Raw genomic sequence first — 17,365 nt, forward strand, 5'->3', positions numbered from 1 at the left:
CTACAAAGTTCTTCCCCAGACGCAATGATTAATACACTGGGTCGGTAGGCTGGAAACCCAGGTTCAATCACCGAACAAGATGCACATTTTCCTCTTTCAAATCTATATCCTCATCGGCAAAGCAGTGAGAATGTCGCTGTCGACTCCGATGGAAGCAAGAACTCTACAACTGATCTACAAGGTGTCACTGCTTTCGAGGGTAAACGTAAATGCTCCAGAGCTACAGTCCCCGTTTTACCCCTAATCCTAGAATATTAACCCCCTTAGGCTTAACTATTTCCTTTAAAGTATACCCATAGTCAGTAGAATTTGGAGATTCTACAGGCCACTGCGCAGGACTTTCCTTCAATTCATTAATCTGGCAAACTGGAAGTCAGTATTTTTCTTTCTGTGATGGCAAAGTTGAGGGATATTGTGGAAGAGTGTTAAAAAAAAAAAAAAAAAAAAGTTATTTATCAAATGTCATTAATTTGTTCTCGGTAAATCATAGTGACAGTACACGATCGATCAAAGATGTAGCATCTCTTACCCTCTAAAATACCACACGCACATAGAAGTATAAGATATTTTGCCTGATATTACAAAAAATGTATGCAAATTAGAAATGCTTCAATACCAATTTGGGAGATTCTGCTGTTCTAAAGTACTTATGAATATAACTTCATCATTAAGATTAGCCATAATTCGTTATAATGTTATATTTGTACTGTTATTCCTTTATTCTAATCCTATATACCTAAAAAAGTCAACATGTAACTATTGCTCTCACGTGGTAGGATTCACCGTAAAGAACAGAATATTTACATTTGACGGGTGTCGTGAATTTTAAAACAAGAACGCCTTAAAACCGTTTCTCACAAAATACAGCATGAATCCATCTTTTCTCATTTTGAGCTTTTCGTTCTTTGTCATTGGCACAAACTCAGAAGTAAACTCACAACTTCAAAACCATCTATATGAGCAAAGGATCTATAGTTTAATGTGGAATTCTAAGAACACGAATCGAATTTAAGGACAAGGTACAGAAAGTGCAAGTGCCAATCATACGGTTATTCAGACGCTCTAGTTTAAGAGTAAACTGAATACTGACTGAATACAAAGATTGAAAGGCTTCAAATGCAAAAGGAACGTTACGGCGCATGTGCAGCGCAAAAATGTGAAAGTTCCACCATTGAAGCAGTACGTTATGTGTCTGCTAGCACAGTAACCTTTTTGTGCAAAATCGAATGGCGCCGATGCATACTTCAGTTGTTACTGCATAGTTAAAAAGTAACATGAAATTGCTATTGGACACTCCACTGCGAATGTCATAGTCCACCAACATGCAGCGCGACCGCCTCTGGACTGTATATCACTAACTAAATCAAATACGAAGTGGATTTCATTGAAGTTAACACCACCGGTGTTGTGCGGAATTAAGACATTAAAAGTATCGATAAATCAACAGATGTAGCATCCGGTTCCAAGTATCCCAACAATTATCCACCATGCCATTCACAAAAAGTTATGTATCAAGACAGAGTTACAGACACTTCGTTTCTTGTGTTTATTTCATTAGAGTAAATCATTATATGGTACAAATACTCGGATGCTCCAGGTAGTATGTGATTAATTTCATAACAGGAATATGTATTTTTTTTTTTTAATTAACTCTCAATATTACCGCTGGTAACTCATATTCCACAACAATTTAAGCAGTGAGTGCAAGTTTCATTTAGCATCGTGCTAAAAGCTCCAAAACAGTCAACGAACGAAGTAATTTCAAAGTTCACTGTAAAATTCTCTTCAATTTTGGCAAATTGTTCTCGGATATACTTTTTAATCCTGTTTTCGTAGTCTCAGTAGGCTGTATTTGACTAAATAATTATGAGACAAAACGTAAGTTTTAATACAAAACTTAGTCCATTCAATTAAATAACTTACCATCTTTTTTCGAACAACAGTTTCCCATCCTCAATCCTTGTGTCTGGAAGCGTGTTATCGGTAGAGGCAGGAGTTAATGAAGCTGTGCTGGGACTTAAGGCTAGAAGAAAAACATAATATATTAGCTACACTAGAAAAAACACGTGAAATAAAAGAACGAAGAAAGGAAATAAACTAAATTTCCAAAAAAGAATGTGCTTCATCCAGTCAGATGACGAACTTACTTTCAACTTGGAGATAAGTAATCACGAATCACCTTTATACGTCGTTATTTAAGGGTTTCTAGACTGGAGTGTACCAACTCTTAATTGAAGTGACTTACCAATATCTCAGGATATTGGTCAACACTGAAGACAACATAAAAGTTGTCTATATTTCTCACTGCACTAAAGTATTTGTTCATAATTAATAGTTACTGGGTTTGTCCAAGCGTAACAGATCTAAGAATTACAAGACCATCCTCAAGAATGAAAGTATTGCTGATCTGAGGTATGGCTGGACCTAACCAACTAACTCTATGGCCTATAGAACCCAGAAGTTCAATGCCGCGTTCACAAAAACTCTCCATTAACTTCTATCATTAGCCAACTGGATCCAGCTTCTACTTTGCATTCCTATTTCTGCGAGATTTATCTAATATTGTTCTCCCATCTGCGCTTAAGTCTTCCTAATTGGTCTTTTTCCGATTGGACTTCCAGTTAATACTTTGAAAGCGTTCCTACTTTCTTCCATTCTAGCTATATGACCTGCCCTCCTAGGTTGATGACCCTAACAATGTTTGGTAAACGGTATAAACTGTGTAGTTTCTCGTTATGAAGTTTCCGCCATTCCTCATTCCCCGTTCCTCTTGGGTCCGAATATTCTTCTCAAATACTTTCAACTTAAGTTCTTCCCTCAGAGTATGCGAGTATGTTTCGCAACTATACAGTACAACAGGCATAATTATCGTTTTATGTATTTTAACCTTGAAATTCCTAGACAGAATTCGCGACGACAAAAGATTTTGAACTGAATAATAACATAAATTCCCCGCTTTAGTCGACATTTACATGTAATTTCTTCGTAAATATGGTTTTGGTCTGTTAATTTTGATCCTAGATATTTGAAAGTATCCGCTTTGTCGAAAATATTACTTGATATTTTAACGCATCCATAACTGCAAGTATTACAGGTTGTGGCCAATATTGCGCATTTTCATTCTTAGAAATTCAACAAAATATATCATTTATCAGCTGTCATAAATTTACATACAGATTTGCAAATGTCCTAACATAGATTTAGTAACTTTATGTACTTGTTCTTTAATTTTACTCTTCCACGTTTTGATGTATTTGTGTCATGCGTTTCATATACTCAATCCTAGATCATTTATTCCCAACCGTGACGCGAAATTTTAGAATTTAAAAACCATTACGCATTAAGTAATAAGCTAAAATCAATTCTGAGACAGAGTAGACAAGTCAACACCTCCAGTAACAGTAACAATGTTGAGTACTGCATAGTCAGTACTATATAGAAACTTATAGGCTTGCACTAATAATTATCAGAAAAAGTAAACAGGTGTGTCACGACGTCATGGGCGCTCAGTAAAGTGTGACATCATTCAAAAAAGGTTGGGAACCACTGCTCTAGATTATGCCCTAAATGAAATAAAACGAAATTTCTAGTTTTATGTCTGACACGTTCTGTCAGCTAAAGGAGATGGAAGAATAATGAACGTGAATAAGTATGAAATACTTAGTAGAATGATAATGTAGGAAGAAATGGGAGAACCCAGAGAAAACCCACAAACACGATGCTGTCAATCACGAACTCACATAGCATGGATGTACCCAGACTCCCCGTACCAGACGTGAATGGCGCTATACTATTAAGCCAAAAAAACATAATGCTTATAGTTTGTACTATTTTTGCTGCACAATATTTCGTAAAATTATAAAATTACAACTTTGAAACATTCTCACATATAGAGATTTTATGTTATATCAGAGGAATTTCACATGTTACCATTTTAGTAGCAAATATGTCTTAACAAAAGAGACACTGACCAAAGCTTAAAACCCACTTTATTTTAAATTCCGAAACAGTTACAAATTATAATTTAAAATAAAGTGGGTTTTAAGCTTTGGTCAGTGTCTCTTTTGTTAAAATAATCAATCCAAAGCCATGAATAGTCTTAAATATAAGTCATTCATTAAGATGCCAGTGAGAATTGAAAGTTAAAAAGAATTTTTAATTCTTCGAATACAACGGAAAATCTTTATTATTATTAGTAATATTAGTAATTACTTATATTATTAAGTGTGTTGCACAGTAGTGCATATTTTAACAAATGAATAGTATTTTTATTTCTTTATTTCTTCGAATATTTAATTGCTTGTAGCTTCAAAATACTAGTTAAAATGAATATCGAAGAAGGAAGTTCAATGTAAAATTCTTTGCTCTTAATAGCAGATCTCATACAAATACTAATAGGTACAAGCCATAAATACTAAGGAATGTCATCTACTATAGAATCATGTGCGGAGATAGCTTGAACCAAGTTGGAAGAAAAGGACAAGAACTTAAGGGGGGAGACTACTAAATATTTTTCAAAAGCTAATCCTAACAAAAGCTAAGTAATATTTGTATTTGTTTTGTAGTAAACAGAAAGTTATTAAAATTACACTTTCCTCTATTACAAAATATATACAAATATTATTTAGAAAGTAATTAACAAGAAACCAAGACAACATGATAGGTCATCAATTACCGTTGAGTTCATTTTTCTAGTCGCTGCCTTAACCTAGACTTTTAGGTAATTCAAATTCAGGTCACACTGTAATTTTTATAGATGGCAACACTGAAAATTCTTCCGATTCGTATTATCCGGTGTAGAATAGCATTATCTATTATTGTCATAATTTACATTTCATTATCTCTTTTCACTTACGAAAAACTGGCAAGAGAAAAATTGTTAGCGTTTGAAAAATATTTAGTAGTCTGCCGCCTTAACACAAAGAAAACTGTCTTGGATAAGAATATTAAATTGCTCCTTCCGTGTCTGTAATCATACTGAGAATACAGAATCTCTTGGAAGAATTTCAGTAGTTTCCAACCTAGGGATAGGTGAATGTTAACAAGGTTGATGTAGCTCCTTAAACATTGTGCTGAATAGAGTGAAGAGATGATGGTGAGTAATTATTTAATACATCCTATCTGAAATTCAACCAGGGACCACTTGCACCAAAAGTATGTACAGTACCAGACCAAGGAGAACATGGAGTACTACGATTTGTTAAGAAAGGCGCAAGGAATAAGAAGCTGAGAACCTATGCTTTAAATGAAGAAATATAATGGCAGTGGAAAGAAAAATACGTTACTAATATGTGCGCCGAAGTAGACTAACTTTAGTCCGACCACAATTTCGAAAACTTACAGGTAAAATAAACTTTCAGCCTTGAAAGACATACGTGAGTAGATTGAAAAATAATGCGTGAAAAGCTATGACTATTGTTATTATTTTTGTTATTAGATGTACCTATTAAGCCTATTGTTTTCAGTTCTTAATGAGACAGGTTATATTTCAAAATACACGAAAGAATCTCACCTGGCTTTTTCAATGGAGGAAGGATTTTGCCCCTAGCTAAGATCTTTAGGTCCTCTTCTATTTCTTTCTCATCCAATAAATAGTTCAACTGTGCTGGAGGAGGTTTTCTTCTTTTCTCTGGGACAGGAACTGGGTCATTAGGACGTCGCCTCAGCTTACGAGTCATTACCGGTTTCACCTAAAATTAAGATCATAAAATGAATTTTTACATATTTTTGAATGTTAATCTCAATTTTCTTCGATGAATTATCGAGATGCAGCTTACAGTTACTGACAAATATAAATCCTTATCAAGGATTAGTTTTGAGAAGTTGATCTACTTCGCCTTCAAACTATACTGTTTATTTGAGATCATCATAGGATATATATGCGAGAGCACTGAGCATTAGGGATGCACTAATTAAACTAACATTTGATTGAATTAAAAGAACATATGAAGTTTACATTCTTCACACGCATTTATGTCCCTCTTGATAACAAATATACCAAATGACCTATGGTGAAAGTGATATCATACTCAGAGAGATTTCCAGCACATACCTCTCCTCCTATCCACATCGGGCCATTCACTTGTCCTTCTGGTAGTTGTTATAACGTGTCTTTCATTATGGATTATAAAGCGTTGTACAGAGGTTCAACCAACAGTAATCCTTTGTCTCAACTGACTTCCTAGGTTCAATTCATTAGTTTTCTACCATTAAACCCGGCAGTACACTAAATAATGCGGAATCCAGAACAGAACAGAAATGAAATGAAATCTTTAAGTTTTACGTCCCACGGTTATGCCGGTTACGCTAAAGGTGACAGTGATAATGAGAGATGAGTGAAATGGTGGAATGAAGAAAGTGGGAGGAAACGGGACAGCCTCGAGAAAACCCACGAGCACGGTGTTTGTCCACCACAAAGTCCACACGGCGCGAGCTAGGATCGAACCAGGGACCTCGAGCACCGGAGGTTAACGCTCTACCACTAAGCCACCGCCTCTCCCCCGAATTCAGAACAGAGTGGTATGATCTGCACAGAGTAATGTACTCATACTAAATACAGTAAAACTTCAATGAAACATTCTCTCCAAGTATGATATAAACAACATATTGACCTATCAAAAATATGAACACGACGTCTTAGATATTACGTAATCTTTCTTTTACTGGACTTGATAAAATGATTCACAAATGCCAAAGTCATTGAGAGGAACTCGTTAATAGAGTGGATTACTACAGTGTATTGTCTAGCGAGCAGAACATCTAATTAAAAAATGCTGCAAATTTTAGAACAATATCAGCCGAAACAGAAGTGTGTGAGTGCACCTTGTAAAATGTGATGTGATAAATTTTAATACAAAATGGGGAAAAGTGCAACATACATATACGAAGATCTGAAACACGTTCATAGTAATGACTGTCTCTCCAGAGCTAAGAACGTATAGAATATCTTTGTTACCAGCTCAAGAAAGGTGTGAAGACAATGGCTATCTTCTAAGATGTCAGTGGCATAGTCGGTGAGAAAAATGAAATCTTTATGTTTTACGTCCCACGATTATGCCGGCTAGGCTAAAGAAGACGGTGACAATGAGAAATGAATGAAATGGTGGAATGAAGAAAGTGGGAGAATCCCAAGAAAACCCACGCCTACGGTGTTTGTCCACCACGAAGTTCACTTAGCGCGAGCTGGGATCGAACCAAGGACCCCATGTACCAGAGATGAATGCTCTACCACTGAATTACCGCGGACCTCGTCAGTGGCTTAATCGCTACTGTAAAGTTCCAAAAGTTGCATTTTCGGTTCCAAACAATATGACAATTAGGTAAAGAAGCACAGTCCGATATAAAATTCACATAATTTCCATGGAACTCATTTTATTAGTTTTCTTACCTTTGATCTATTTATTTCTTAAAGTTTACTGTCTCGGAAATTCAGACAAAAATTAAATTCTTTCTTTCATTATAGTGTTCATACGTCAATGCAAAACACAGACATTGTACGTTCCACATGCAGTACATTTCTTTAGAACCCGCCACAAACAAATAATGCCGGAAGTACGTCATACTTCTATTGATTTTAGCTACAGGGCACATATTAGGAATTAGATTTCTGGGTTTTCAGCATCTATGGCCATGTTAGCCTGTCACGTATGAGGGATGAGCCCCTCGGCGAGCACACTATCCGAGGAAAGGGAAGAAAGAAAGGATTGGAGAGGGAAGAAGGCGGCCTGGGACGTGTATGTTAGTACCATCCCGGCATTTGCCTGGTGTGAATGAGGAAAACCCAGGAAAACCTCACTTGGGATTGCTGACCTGAAAAAGCTTTTACACTTTTTCGACCGAGTGTCTCCACTGGGAATTGAACCCGGATCCACTCGCACCAAAGGCGAGAGCGTTAGCGACTACGTCACGCGGGACCACAGGGCACATATTCATATGAAACATGACTTACTTTGTGCCTCAGTTTTGTTCCATTAATTGGATATTTCCATCTTCGTAGGGGAACATCTTCAGCACTATTTTTTTTTTCTGCGTCACCAGATCCTTATCTTTGCGTCTCCAATTGTGGTTTTAGCTTTCCTATAAAACACAATTGTACATAGTGTATTCCGTAGCTTCATTTTGGTTATTAATTATCACCTGTTAATTGTCACTGTAATTTTAACAGTCTTCACGATATTTTATGAAAGAACTACTTGTTCGAATTATTTGCACACAAATGAATTCCATTCGAACAAATAGTTCTTTCATGAAACAGTAAGTAGACTGTTAAAATTACAGTGACAATTAAGAGGTGATAATTAACAACTGATATCAAGCTACGGAATACACTGTGTAAAATTGTATTTTATAGGAAAGCTAAAACCACAATTGGAGATGTAAATTTCTATTCGATTTGGAGTTTAGCGTCCCGTTTAGCAGCAAGGTTACTTAAACGAAGACCTACAGCTTTACAATGGATCCAAGCCAGATGAGCTCCGGCTGCGAATCGAACCCGGGTCTCCTGCTCTAAAGACGCATACGTTAACCATATAGCCATGAAGGAGCTCATAGGAGGTGTAACAGGAAAGCATCCAGTGACGCAGCAAATAAATAAATAAAAAAAAAACTATGCTGCAGAATACCTGCGCAGAGAGAAACATCCACTTAAAAAGACAAACATAAGGCATGCGATAAGTCACGTTTTTTACGTCATGTTTCATCCACATATTGTGACTGGCATCAATTACTTTTTTTTTTTTTTTTTTTTTTTTTAAATTTTGAAAACATAGTTAGCACTCGTAATCAGTCACAATTTCCTGAGGTACTTGTAATTTAGCCTAGTCAGTACTCTTAGCAAGTTTGAAGTAACTAGTACTAATGCAAGGTGTCGATAAAAGATAATGGCAACATTGTTATAATTTGTACCTGGGTTTATGCACAGAAGAACACGTTAAATTCTTTCAATATACCCGATTCCCATCTCTGTTGCCCTCTGCTACACGTGTAGAAGGCGTCGTACACCGTCTGCGAGCCAATCTTTATTGATGTTAAGCAGGGACCGCCATATGGCATGGATGAAGCTTTTCTTGTGTCACAGTGCCTCCCGTGAAGTGGTTTCTTCATTTTGCTCAAAAATTCGTCACGAAGTTACTGAAAACATTGTTGTATACTGCGCCCATGCACCACTTCAATCTTGATCCACACACGTTGCTCGTCTTCCGAAACATACGTTATGGTGCTTCCATTTATCGCCGGACCAGATGAAAAGAAAATATATATTATTTGGTACCCCCCTCCCCAAATTACTAGGTTGTGACCCTGACTCACTTGGTAGTGATTATTGGTCAAAATACAGTGTGGACATTTGGTATTAAAACACAAACCAACTTGTGCTAGGTGGCCACTGAAAAGCACGAATGCTATCTAACCGAGTCAAGGCAAGAATCCGAGCAGTAGAAAGGGAGTTAGTCCATAGAAGCAGGCGCGTCCGCGATGGTGGGCACACGCATAAACGATGGTAATGGAAAAACACTTCATTGGCATAAAATACATGGGTTATATGTTGTACTTCTTTCGGGGAGATACTAAATGTTATCTGAAAAAGTATAAAAAGGTACTAATTAGGTTAGATGTTCTTTTCTGTAGTCACAATTCGTTTCTACACTTACGACAAACTGTCGCCTGTTTAGTAGATATGCCTTTCACACAATTTCAACAACTGACGCTCGTTAATTTTAGTATAACTCGATAAAACTTAAACACGATATATTCCAATCTTGTCATTTACGCACCCTTTCGACACTGCCTTTCCCACCAGCAAATCATAGCAAGTGTACCTCTCCGCCAAATAGTCCCTTCGGCCTTCACATACGGTGCCGCTTACAACATCAAAACAGCAACCATTTTCTTAACTTCCAACTATTCTCCTCACCTGACTTTCACTTACTCTTCCTCAAAAAAGCAAAATAAATTATCCCATTCACCCGGTAAATTTCCTAAAATTGGTTCGACGATACACTACTTAACCCTACGACACTGCTGCTTTTGACTAAATAACACAGGGTAGTTACCACTTACCACACTTCATCGCCTCATATTTCCTTATTAGATACGGAATTCTTGTAGTGCTGAACCCTTGACGTGGATAGTGTTGCCACTACTTTTTATCCAACCTATGTAATAACCAGGGCCCGGATCTTGTTGACAAGTCAACTTTTTTCTCTTACGCATAGGACAAGGCAACTTCAAATAAAAACGTTATCTTTCAACTCAAGGTTCTAATATATTGTTTTAAGTTAAGGTCAACTTTTGGTCACTTTTTCCGTTTTGAAGTTTCAGGTCATTTTTTTAATATTTTAAGGTAACTTTTAGGTCACTTATGGTCAATTTAGTCTTTTCCTTCTACATAAGGAAATCTTGTTTACGGATTTGAAAAATACGAAGGTACCTCTTTTCCTGCTTCCTGACTATTGGAGTGGAAAAACTGCATTCCTAAAAAGCTAATGAACACTATGCTTTAGCTGGTTGAGTAGGGGGTAGGAGTTCGTAGGTGGCCAAACAGATGGTTTTGGATTATTGACCACAGAAAATGTGATCACGTGAGTAACTAAAAATGGATTAGAACAAGTACAAAGATTTTAAACGGGGTTTTATCTATTATTCTCATATATACAGTCTACACTTGCAAACCTCTATTCTTAAAGTGTACTTCCTAGTTTCAATTCGGAAGTGAATAGACGCTTTTAGTACGTACAATGCCGTACAATGGACGACTGATCAATAGACTGCAACTAACTGAAACAAAACTTTCGGAAATGAATAAGAAATGGTAATTAAAATCCAATAGATATACAAAAAATGTCAATGTTTAACGAAATAAACGTTTTAAAAAAACGCAAGTTTTAAGGTCAATTTTTGTGAATTTTAGGATCATTTTTCAGGAATGTTAGTGTCATTTTATAGGTCACTTTTTAGAAAATTTTAGGTCAACAAAATCCGGGCCCTGGTAATAACAATAATAATAATAATAATAATAATAATAATAATAACAAAAGTGAAAATTCTTAAAAATTGTAAAAAGTTGCTTACTTCCATGGAATCTCCTGTGAGTTCCATTGTATGTCTTTCAGCTTCGATGATCTTCCTTTTCTCCTCCAGTTCAGCGATGAGATTCTCCCTTAACTCAATCTTCTTCTCCTCAAACTCTTTGGCCGCTGCCTTCTTTTCGTTAATATAATCTCGCTCCACGCACTCGATCTCATAATCCCGCCAAATCGCATTTAATCGGGATCTGAAAATTAGTCATTCTATTCATTAGAAATAATCAATGGTAGGTGTTAAGAATTCTGAACACTCTTCAGAAAATACGAAAATTCTAGTCAGACCATAATGATTTGATAGCAGTCAGAGCTCGGAATTGATTATAAAAATATTATTAAACAAATCAGCAGGATAGAGAAACTAGAAAAGATAATTTAGCTGGAAAAGATATATTCTAAATAAAATATTACATAAAGAACTTATACAATATTATATGTTTTAACATACCATGAAATTTCAGCAATTAAATCCAGGGGCGAACTAAGGACTGGGCAACCCGGGCGACCGCCCGGGGTGCCAGTCAGGAAGACGCCAAAACAAGCCTCAAAAAGTAAATTTTATAACATGTTTTCTACTGATCTTTTTGGTTTACATTCTCGTAAAGTAGCGTCAATTACATCATCTATTTCCATTCCACTATGGAAGAAGAGAGTTTCATAGTGCTAGGGGCTGTATCGACAAATGGAGACATGGCATGTAGAAAAAAGAGTGGAGGAGGAGTTGGTATTGTTTATAGCGGACCAGGTTCTTTGTGAACTTTTCCCAGGCAATGAATGTTATTGGATTTTATATATGTTATTCTTTTCAACGTGGTAGTCGAGGGGGAACAGTATACACAGCACTTACTTTTGATTACTTAGAAACGACACCGCCGCGCCAAACTGTCAGCCTTTGTTGAAAGTAGTGTCTAGGATCAATTTACGAAACTTAAGCTTTTGTACAAATTCATGAGATACGTTTTATGAATGCTACAGATTTCAAGTACTAGGAACCACATAAAAAGGCTTGTTTACGTTGCTGTGCGTAAAACACGTTCAACATACGTGAAATGTATTTTTTGGTATTTCATGTTATTAGACTAGATTGTTACATAGCTGGATATATTGCAGAATGATTCCTGATGTTATTGATATAACAAAACAATTTACACTATAGCAGTAATCAGGTCACCATTAGTAGTATTCAATAAATGCTGTTCGATATTGTTTTCGTTTATACATATCGGTACATAATAACAATAACGTATATTTTAAGTACTAAATATATCTATATCATGTATTTGAGTATTAATTTTTCTTTTTGAAAAATGGGTTTAAAATATTAAAATCACTGTAATAAAATGTAAAATATAGGTTAGGACTAGGGGAGCTCCAAATAGTCGGGTCCAATACCCGGGTGAAAATTTTGCCTTGGTCCGCTCCTGATTGAATCAACAGATCAAGTCATTCCGGTTGGACTATATGTTATTCAAATTCAAATAAACTATGGATTAATTGGACAAAATACTGACTATCATATGATTCCAGTAGTGATGAAGACGATCAACAATATTTAATTTTCAACTTTCTGACAATTTAGCTTATTAAATATCCTGAGGAAAGACATTCAAGTAACATGCTATAAATATAAATGGGAAGTTTAAAAAAAAATAAAACTTATTTATCATTCAATTAGCTGTTATAGACTAATTACTTCAACGAATAACTGGCAGTTGGTCGGTTGGGACTTCAAGAATACAATAATAAAGAAAAAACTGGCTGTAACAGGTAGGTTAACTGATAAGATATCTTCCCTCCAAGTCAGTGGTCGTGGTTCAAGTCCTGGCAGTTGAAGATTTCTCTGTTATTCCAATACTGTTTTTCGCATTACTATAATTGAGTGCAAATGTGATACAGAATCTGTTCCGCGTATTTGTGACAAAATGTATTTACCAAATATTTACGAAAATCCATGGATTCAAGTGTGGCAGTGCTCAAGGTGTCTCCTCTGGTTATGAAGGACGGCCTGCAATTGTATTTTCCACTGCAGAAGGCTCCGTTTCAGAACTACGACGGGATCTTGTTCTATTCCGCTTTCTCAGCTTTCCAGATTCCACTTATAGTCAATTATCACACGTCTTATGCTCAAGTCCCTTTAAGCAGTCCAAATCCACAATAGTCATTGGACTTGCATCTGGAGACTTCACGGGTATCTTGCTGAAAGATATGGCCTATATTCCAGTAGCCTCCTTCATATCCTGGTAGAATGCGAGGGATGATATTGAGGTGTGTAATGAAGTTTTGCCTTGATAGATGCGGACTATGTTGACTTCGTTTCCATATATTCTGGTAGCTTCTCTTTCTGGTAGTACTGCGAGTTGGTTTTGTAGTTTCTCTTTACAAACAAAATCTTCAGTCTACCTCACAGACAGTAACCGACAACCACCACGAACCCTTTCACGAAAGCCTTTTTGGATGTTCGGGCCCACTTTATAAATCGCTTTGCGCCTTTGTCTGGCTCTTGGTTTACTGCAGTCGGAAAAGTAAAAGTACGCTTCATCTAATGTAGCGATATACCTCCAAGTTTTACCAGATGCCGCTTCGTACAGCTTCCGAATATTTCACTGCGCTTCCGTCGGTGGGCATCGGTAAAGTGATAACCATTAGCCTTGAATATCTTTCCAAGATTCAGTCGTTGGCGCAAGGTGCGGCTGATAGTTCCCAACGACATATTTACTTTAACAAACGAGACACTGACCAAAGCTTAAAACCCACTTTATTTTAAATTATAATTTGTAACTGTTTTGGATATCTAGCATATCCTTCTTCAGACACTATCGAAAATAAATGAAAATACAGACATATATATAAATATTGTTATGACAAAGTTTAAATTAATGCTCAGCGGGAGTGTACTGCCATGAGAGGAGCGACGTGGATAGGAGTACAAAGAGAAATTTCATAACAAATATAAGAAGAATAGAAATGCTGGAGGACGAAGAGGAAGGAAGGAAGGAGAGCATACAGAAATTCTACAGACAGTTAGAGAAGAACGGTTACAGCAAGAAAGAGTTAGAGAAGGAAGAAGAACGCAGGAAGAGGAAGAGAGGGAGAAAGAAGAATGAAGAGGATGAGAGTGGAAAATGGCATGGCATAGAAAGTATGGGAGAGGAAACGGAGAAACTGAAGAATTTATTGAAGAAAGGAGGGGTCAGAACTTATAGAAAGAGTGGAGAAACTTTATTAAGATCAATAAAGAAGAAGAATAGAAAAGGAACTAAAAAGATTAATGAAGAGGAAGAAGGAGTCATCTATAGGGTATGGTGTGAGGACTGCGATATGTCATATATAGGAGAGACAGGAAAGAGAATGAAAGAAAGGATAAAACAACATGAAGATGATGTTAGAAGGAAGAAAGATACCAATGCCATATACAAACATGTTAAGGAGACGAATCCCGGAATTAATTGGGATAAGACGGAAGTATTGGAGATGGAGAAAAGAATGATAATAAGGAAGTGGAAAGAAGCAGATTGGATAAAGAAGGTAGGAAGAGATAAACTGATGAACTGGACAGGGGGCTTACCTATTAATGAATTATGGCAAGGAAGTTTGAATAGCATAGAGAAAAAGAAAATAAATAAAAAAAGACCCTTATAAGAACCAAAAATGAAGGAACGTGATTAGTTGGAAAGTGAAAACAAAGACTTATGGGATTGGCTGAAGGCCTCAGTAAATAGGAAGAAAATAATAATAATAATAATAATAATAATAATAATAATAATAATAATAATAATAATAAATATAAATAAATAAATAAAAATAAAAAAGTACAACAATAACTATACATATGTCTGTTAAAAGAATTTAAATTTTTTCATAATAATGACTATATATATGACGGTTAAATAATTTAAACTTTGTCATAACAATATTTATATATATGTCTGTATTTTCATTTATTTTCGATAGTGTGTGAAGAAGGATATGCTAGATATCCAAAACAGTTACAAATTATAATTTAAAATAAAGTGGGTTTTAAGCTTTGGTCAGTGTCTCTTTTGTTAAAATAATCAATCCAAAGCCATGAATAGACATATTTACATGACTTGTCCTCTGTTTTTGGGTGGAGAGATTCTCTTGCATTGCTATTCTGCGAAGTTTCGCCTGCGTGCTGATGGTGGCTTATGTACACGGTCGTGTTTTCGTCCCCTTTGTTGGAGAAGCGAATATTGGGGCCATGGAATCCTTATACTTCCCGAATACATTCTGGATTAGAGTCAAGCTAATGTCACAATTCATGCTCTTACACTGCTTCCTGATCATTGAAACACTAAATTTTGCGTCGTAAAGGACTACAACATAACTCTCCCCAAAGAAACTCAGTTTTAGCGACATTTTCCACCCAACTAAAAAAAAGTAGTTCGAGAAGTTATACAACGTACTCCACTTGAAATCAGCTCAGTTTTGGCGGGATTTTCGGCCCAGCAAAACACACACACCCTCTAACATACGCGCCTAACCAAAGTCAAACGAGATTAATCTGCGCATGGAAGGAAGGAATGGCGTTTGGGCAAACATATATGGAACAGCTTCTGTAATTTAAAAAATCACGTAAGAAAAACTAGTATACAGAATGGTCATGGCTTAAAAAAAAAAAAATACCTGGGGCAAACATCTTCTCAGACCGTAATTTTGTGCTGACCAAAGTTGATATTTGAAAAAAATGTAGCGAAGATAAAATTAGATGTTGGAAAGTTGAGAAACGAAAAATAGATTCGTTGAAAACTCCAAGAGAAATCTGCCACTTCAGAAGAGGTACGAAAAATAACCAAAGTACCATAATTTGCGTAACGCAAAGAAGTTGTGGATTACTGAAGCAATATTTACGGAAGAAAGATGATAGAAACAAGGAAGGAAAAAGAGTGTCCACGAAGTTGAATAATAAATTACGAAGAGAAAGCAACAAAGGCAGGAAGCATAGTATAGAACTGTGAAGAGACAGACGAGCAAGCATTTTTGACATGAGAAAGAAACGGGTAGATAATAAATTTTAACCTCATTAGATATGCTACCTTTCATCTTCAAAAAGTCCTAACCTCGGCACAAATTTCCATGTATGGAATATAAATAGTCGCCGTTAGCCGTGAAAATATTAACGGATTAACTGTATTTAACGAACTCAGCCGAGATGTCATCGTTACCAGTCAAAATGTTATCGGATTGACTGCATTAACGAATTCGGCTGAGATAATCTCTCTAGCTGTCTATTGCAAAAAACATGATTCAAAAATTCCCTTTCGTTCAAGAGTTATCGTATGGAGCAAAAGTCGAATGGGTATGCATAGTATCATCATAATCTTATACGGTCTATTCGAGACCTCCTGATAAAGAACTTCCTGAAAGTATTGTGGGGTAGTAACTAAACATAATCTGTAATATTCACTTATATTAAATGTATGAGAACTTTTATTTACTGTTAATGTATAAATGATAATAAGCTCTTACCTTTCACGCTTAGCTATTTCAAGTTTTTTCAACTTTTTATTGTACTCAGGGTGTGTACCATCTCTCAACTGTTGAAGCTGTTTCTTAAGACTAGCTAACTTATCTTGGTACATTCTGAAACACATTTTAAAGGAAGGAATTAGTTTAGATAACGAACAAAATTGAAATAAATAATGGATCAGCCAGGTTGCCTACGTTTAACTGGACAATGCATTGCTTTGTGATCTACATTTCGCTATTTCTAAGTTCAAGTAGCTCCTCAACTGTCCTACTATGATGCTAAGTGGCTCACGTAATTTAACAGAATCATATACTTAGAGTAAACCTCCCAAAATGCGAATACTAAGAATTAAATTTCCTGGCATCAACGCCAACATTATGGCCGTCTAGATATTTTTATTGATGTTATGTGGTCAATCTGCTAGGGTTATTTCTGGATTTCTAAACCCGAGTTCATTGTTAATTCAAGTAATTTATCAATTGTATCATGAAAATCACCAGCTACTCTTACATTAGATTACACGGAAGCTCATCAAATGAAACAGAATTAAATAAAAAGCATTACCTACTTTGACTCTACCTTTGAATCCATTACATGAATTCCAGGTAATAAGAGCGAGATCAACAAAAATTACGTACAATCTGAACCTACGTTATGGAACTCCCCGAAATTTACACTTGAGGTCTTTGAGTAGTCATACCAAACTACTCTGTGACAGTCAGTTGTCAAGTCTATGTGTATGGTTTGTGGGAGTTGCTTCTCTTATCCTTAGAAAATGCAGTTTCAAAATAAATGGACC

General features: G+C 36.0%; 1 protein-coding gene across 1 annotated transcript in view; it reads right to left on the reverse strand.

Annotated features, from left to right (window-relative positions):
- The window catches only part of LOC145694543 (sin3 histone deacetylase corepressor complex component SDS3), a 29,464-nt gene that overhangs the window by 3,342 nt on the left and 8,757 nt on the right, over positions 1-17,365 (reverse strand). Inside the window, exons 3-6 of the mRNA XM_081770859.1 lie at positions 16,566-16,679; positions 11,068-11,269; positions 5,513-5,690; positions 1,924-2,023 (exon numbers count right to left, since the gene is read on the reverse strand). Coding sequence (XP_081626985.1) covers positions 1,924-2,023; positions 5,513-5,690; positions 11,068-11,269; positions 16,566-16,679 — 594 coding nt within the window. The remainder of the gene's footprint in view (positions 1-1,923; positions 2,024-5,512; positions 5,691-11,067; positions 11,270-16,565; positions 16,680-17,365) is intronic.

Source organism: Thermobia domestica, chromosome 9, assembly GCF_964235325.1.
Source record: "Thermobia domestica chromosome 9, izTheDome1.hap1.1, whole genome shotgun sequence".
Classification (NCBI taxonomy): domain Eukaryota; kingdom Metazoa; phylum Arthropoda; class Insecta; order Zygentoma; family Lepismatidae; genus Thermobia; species Thermobia domestica.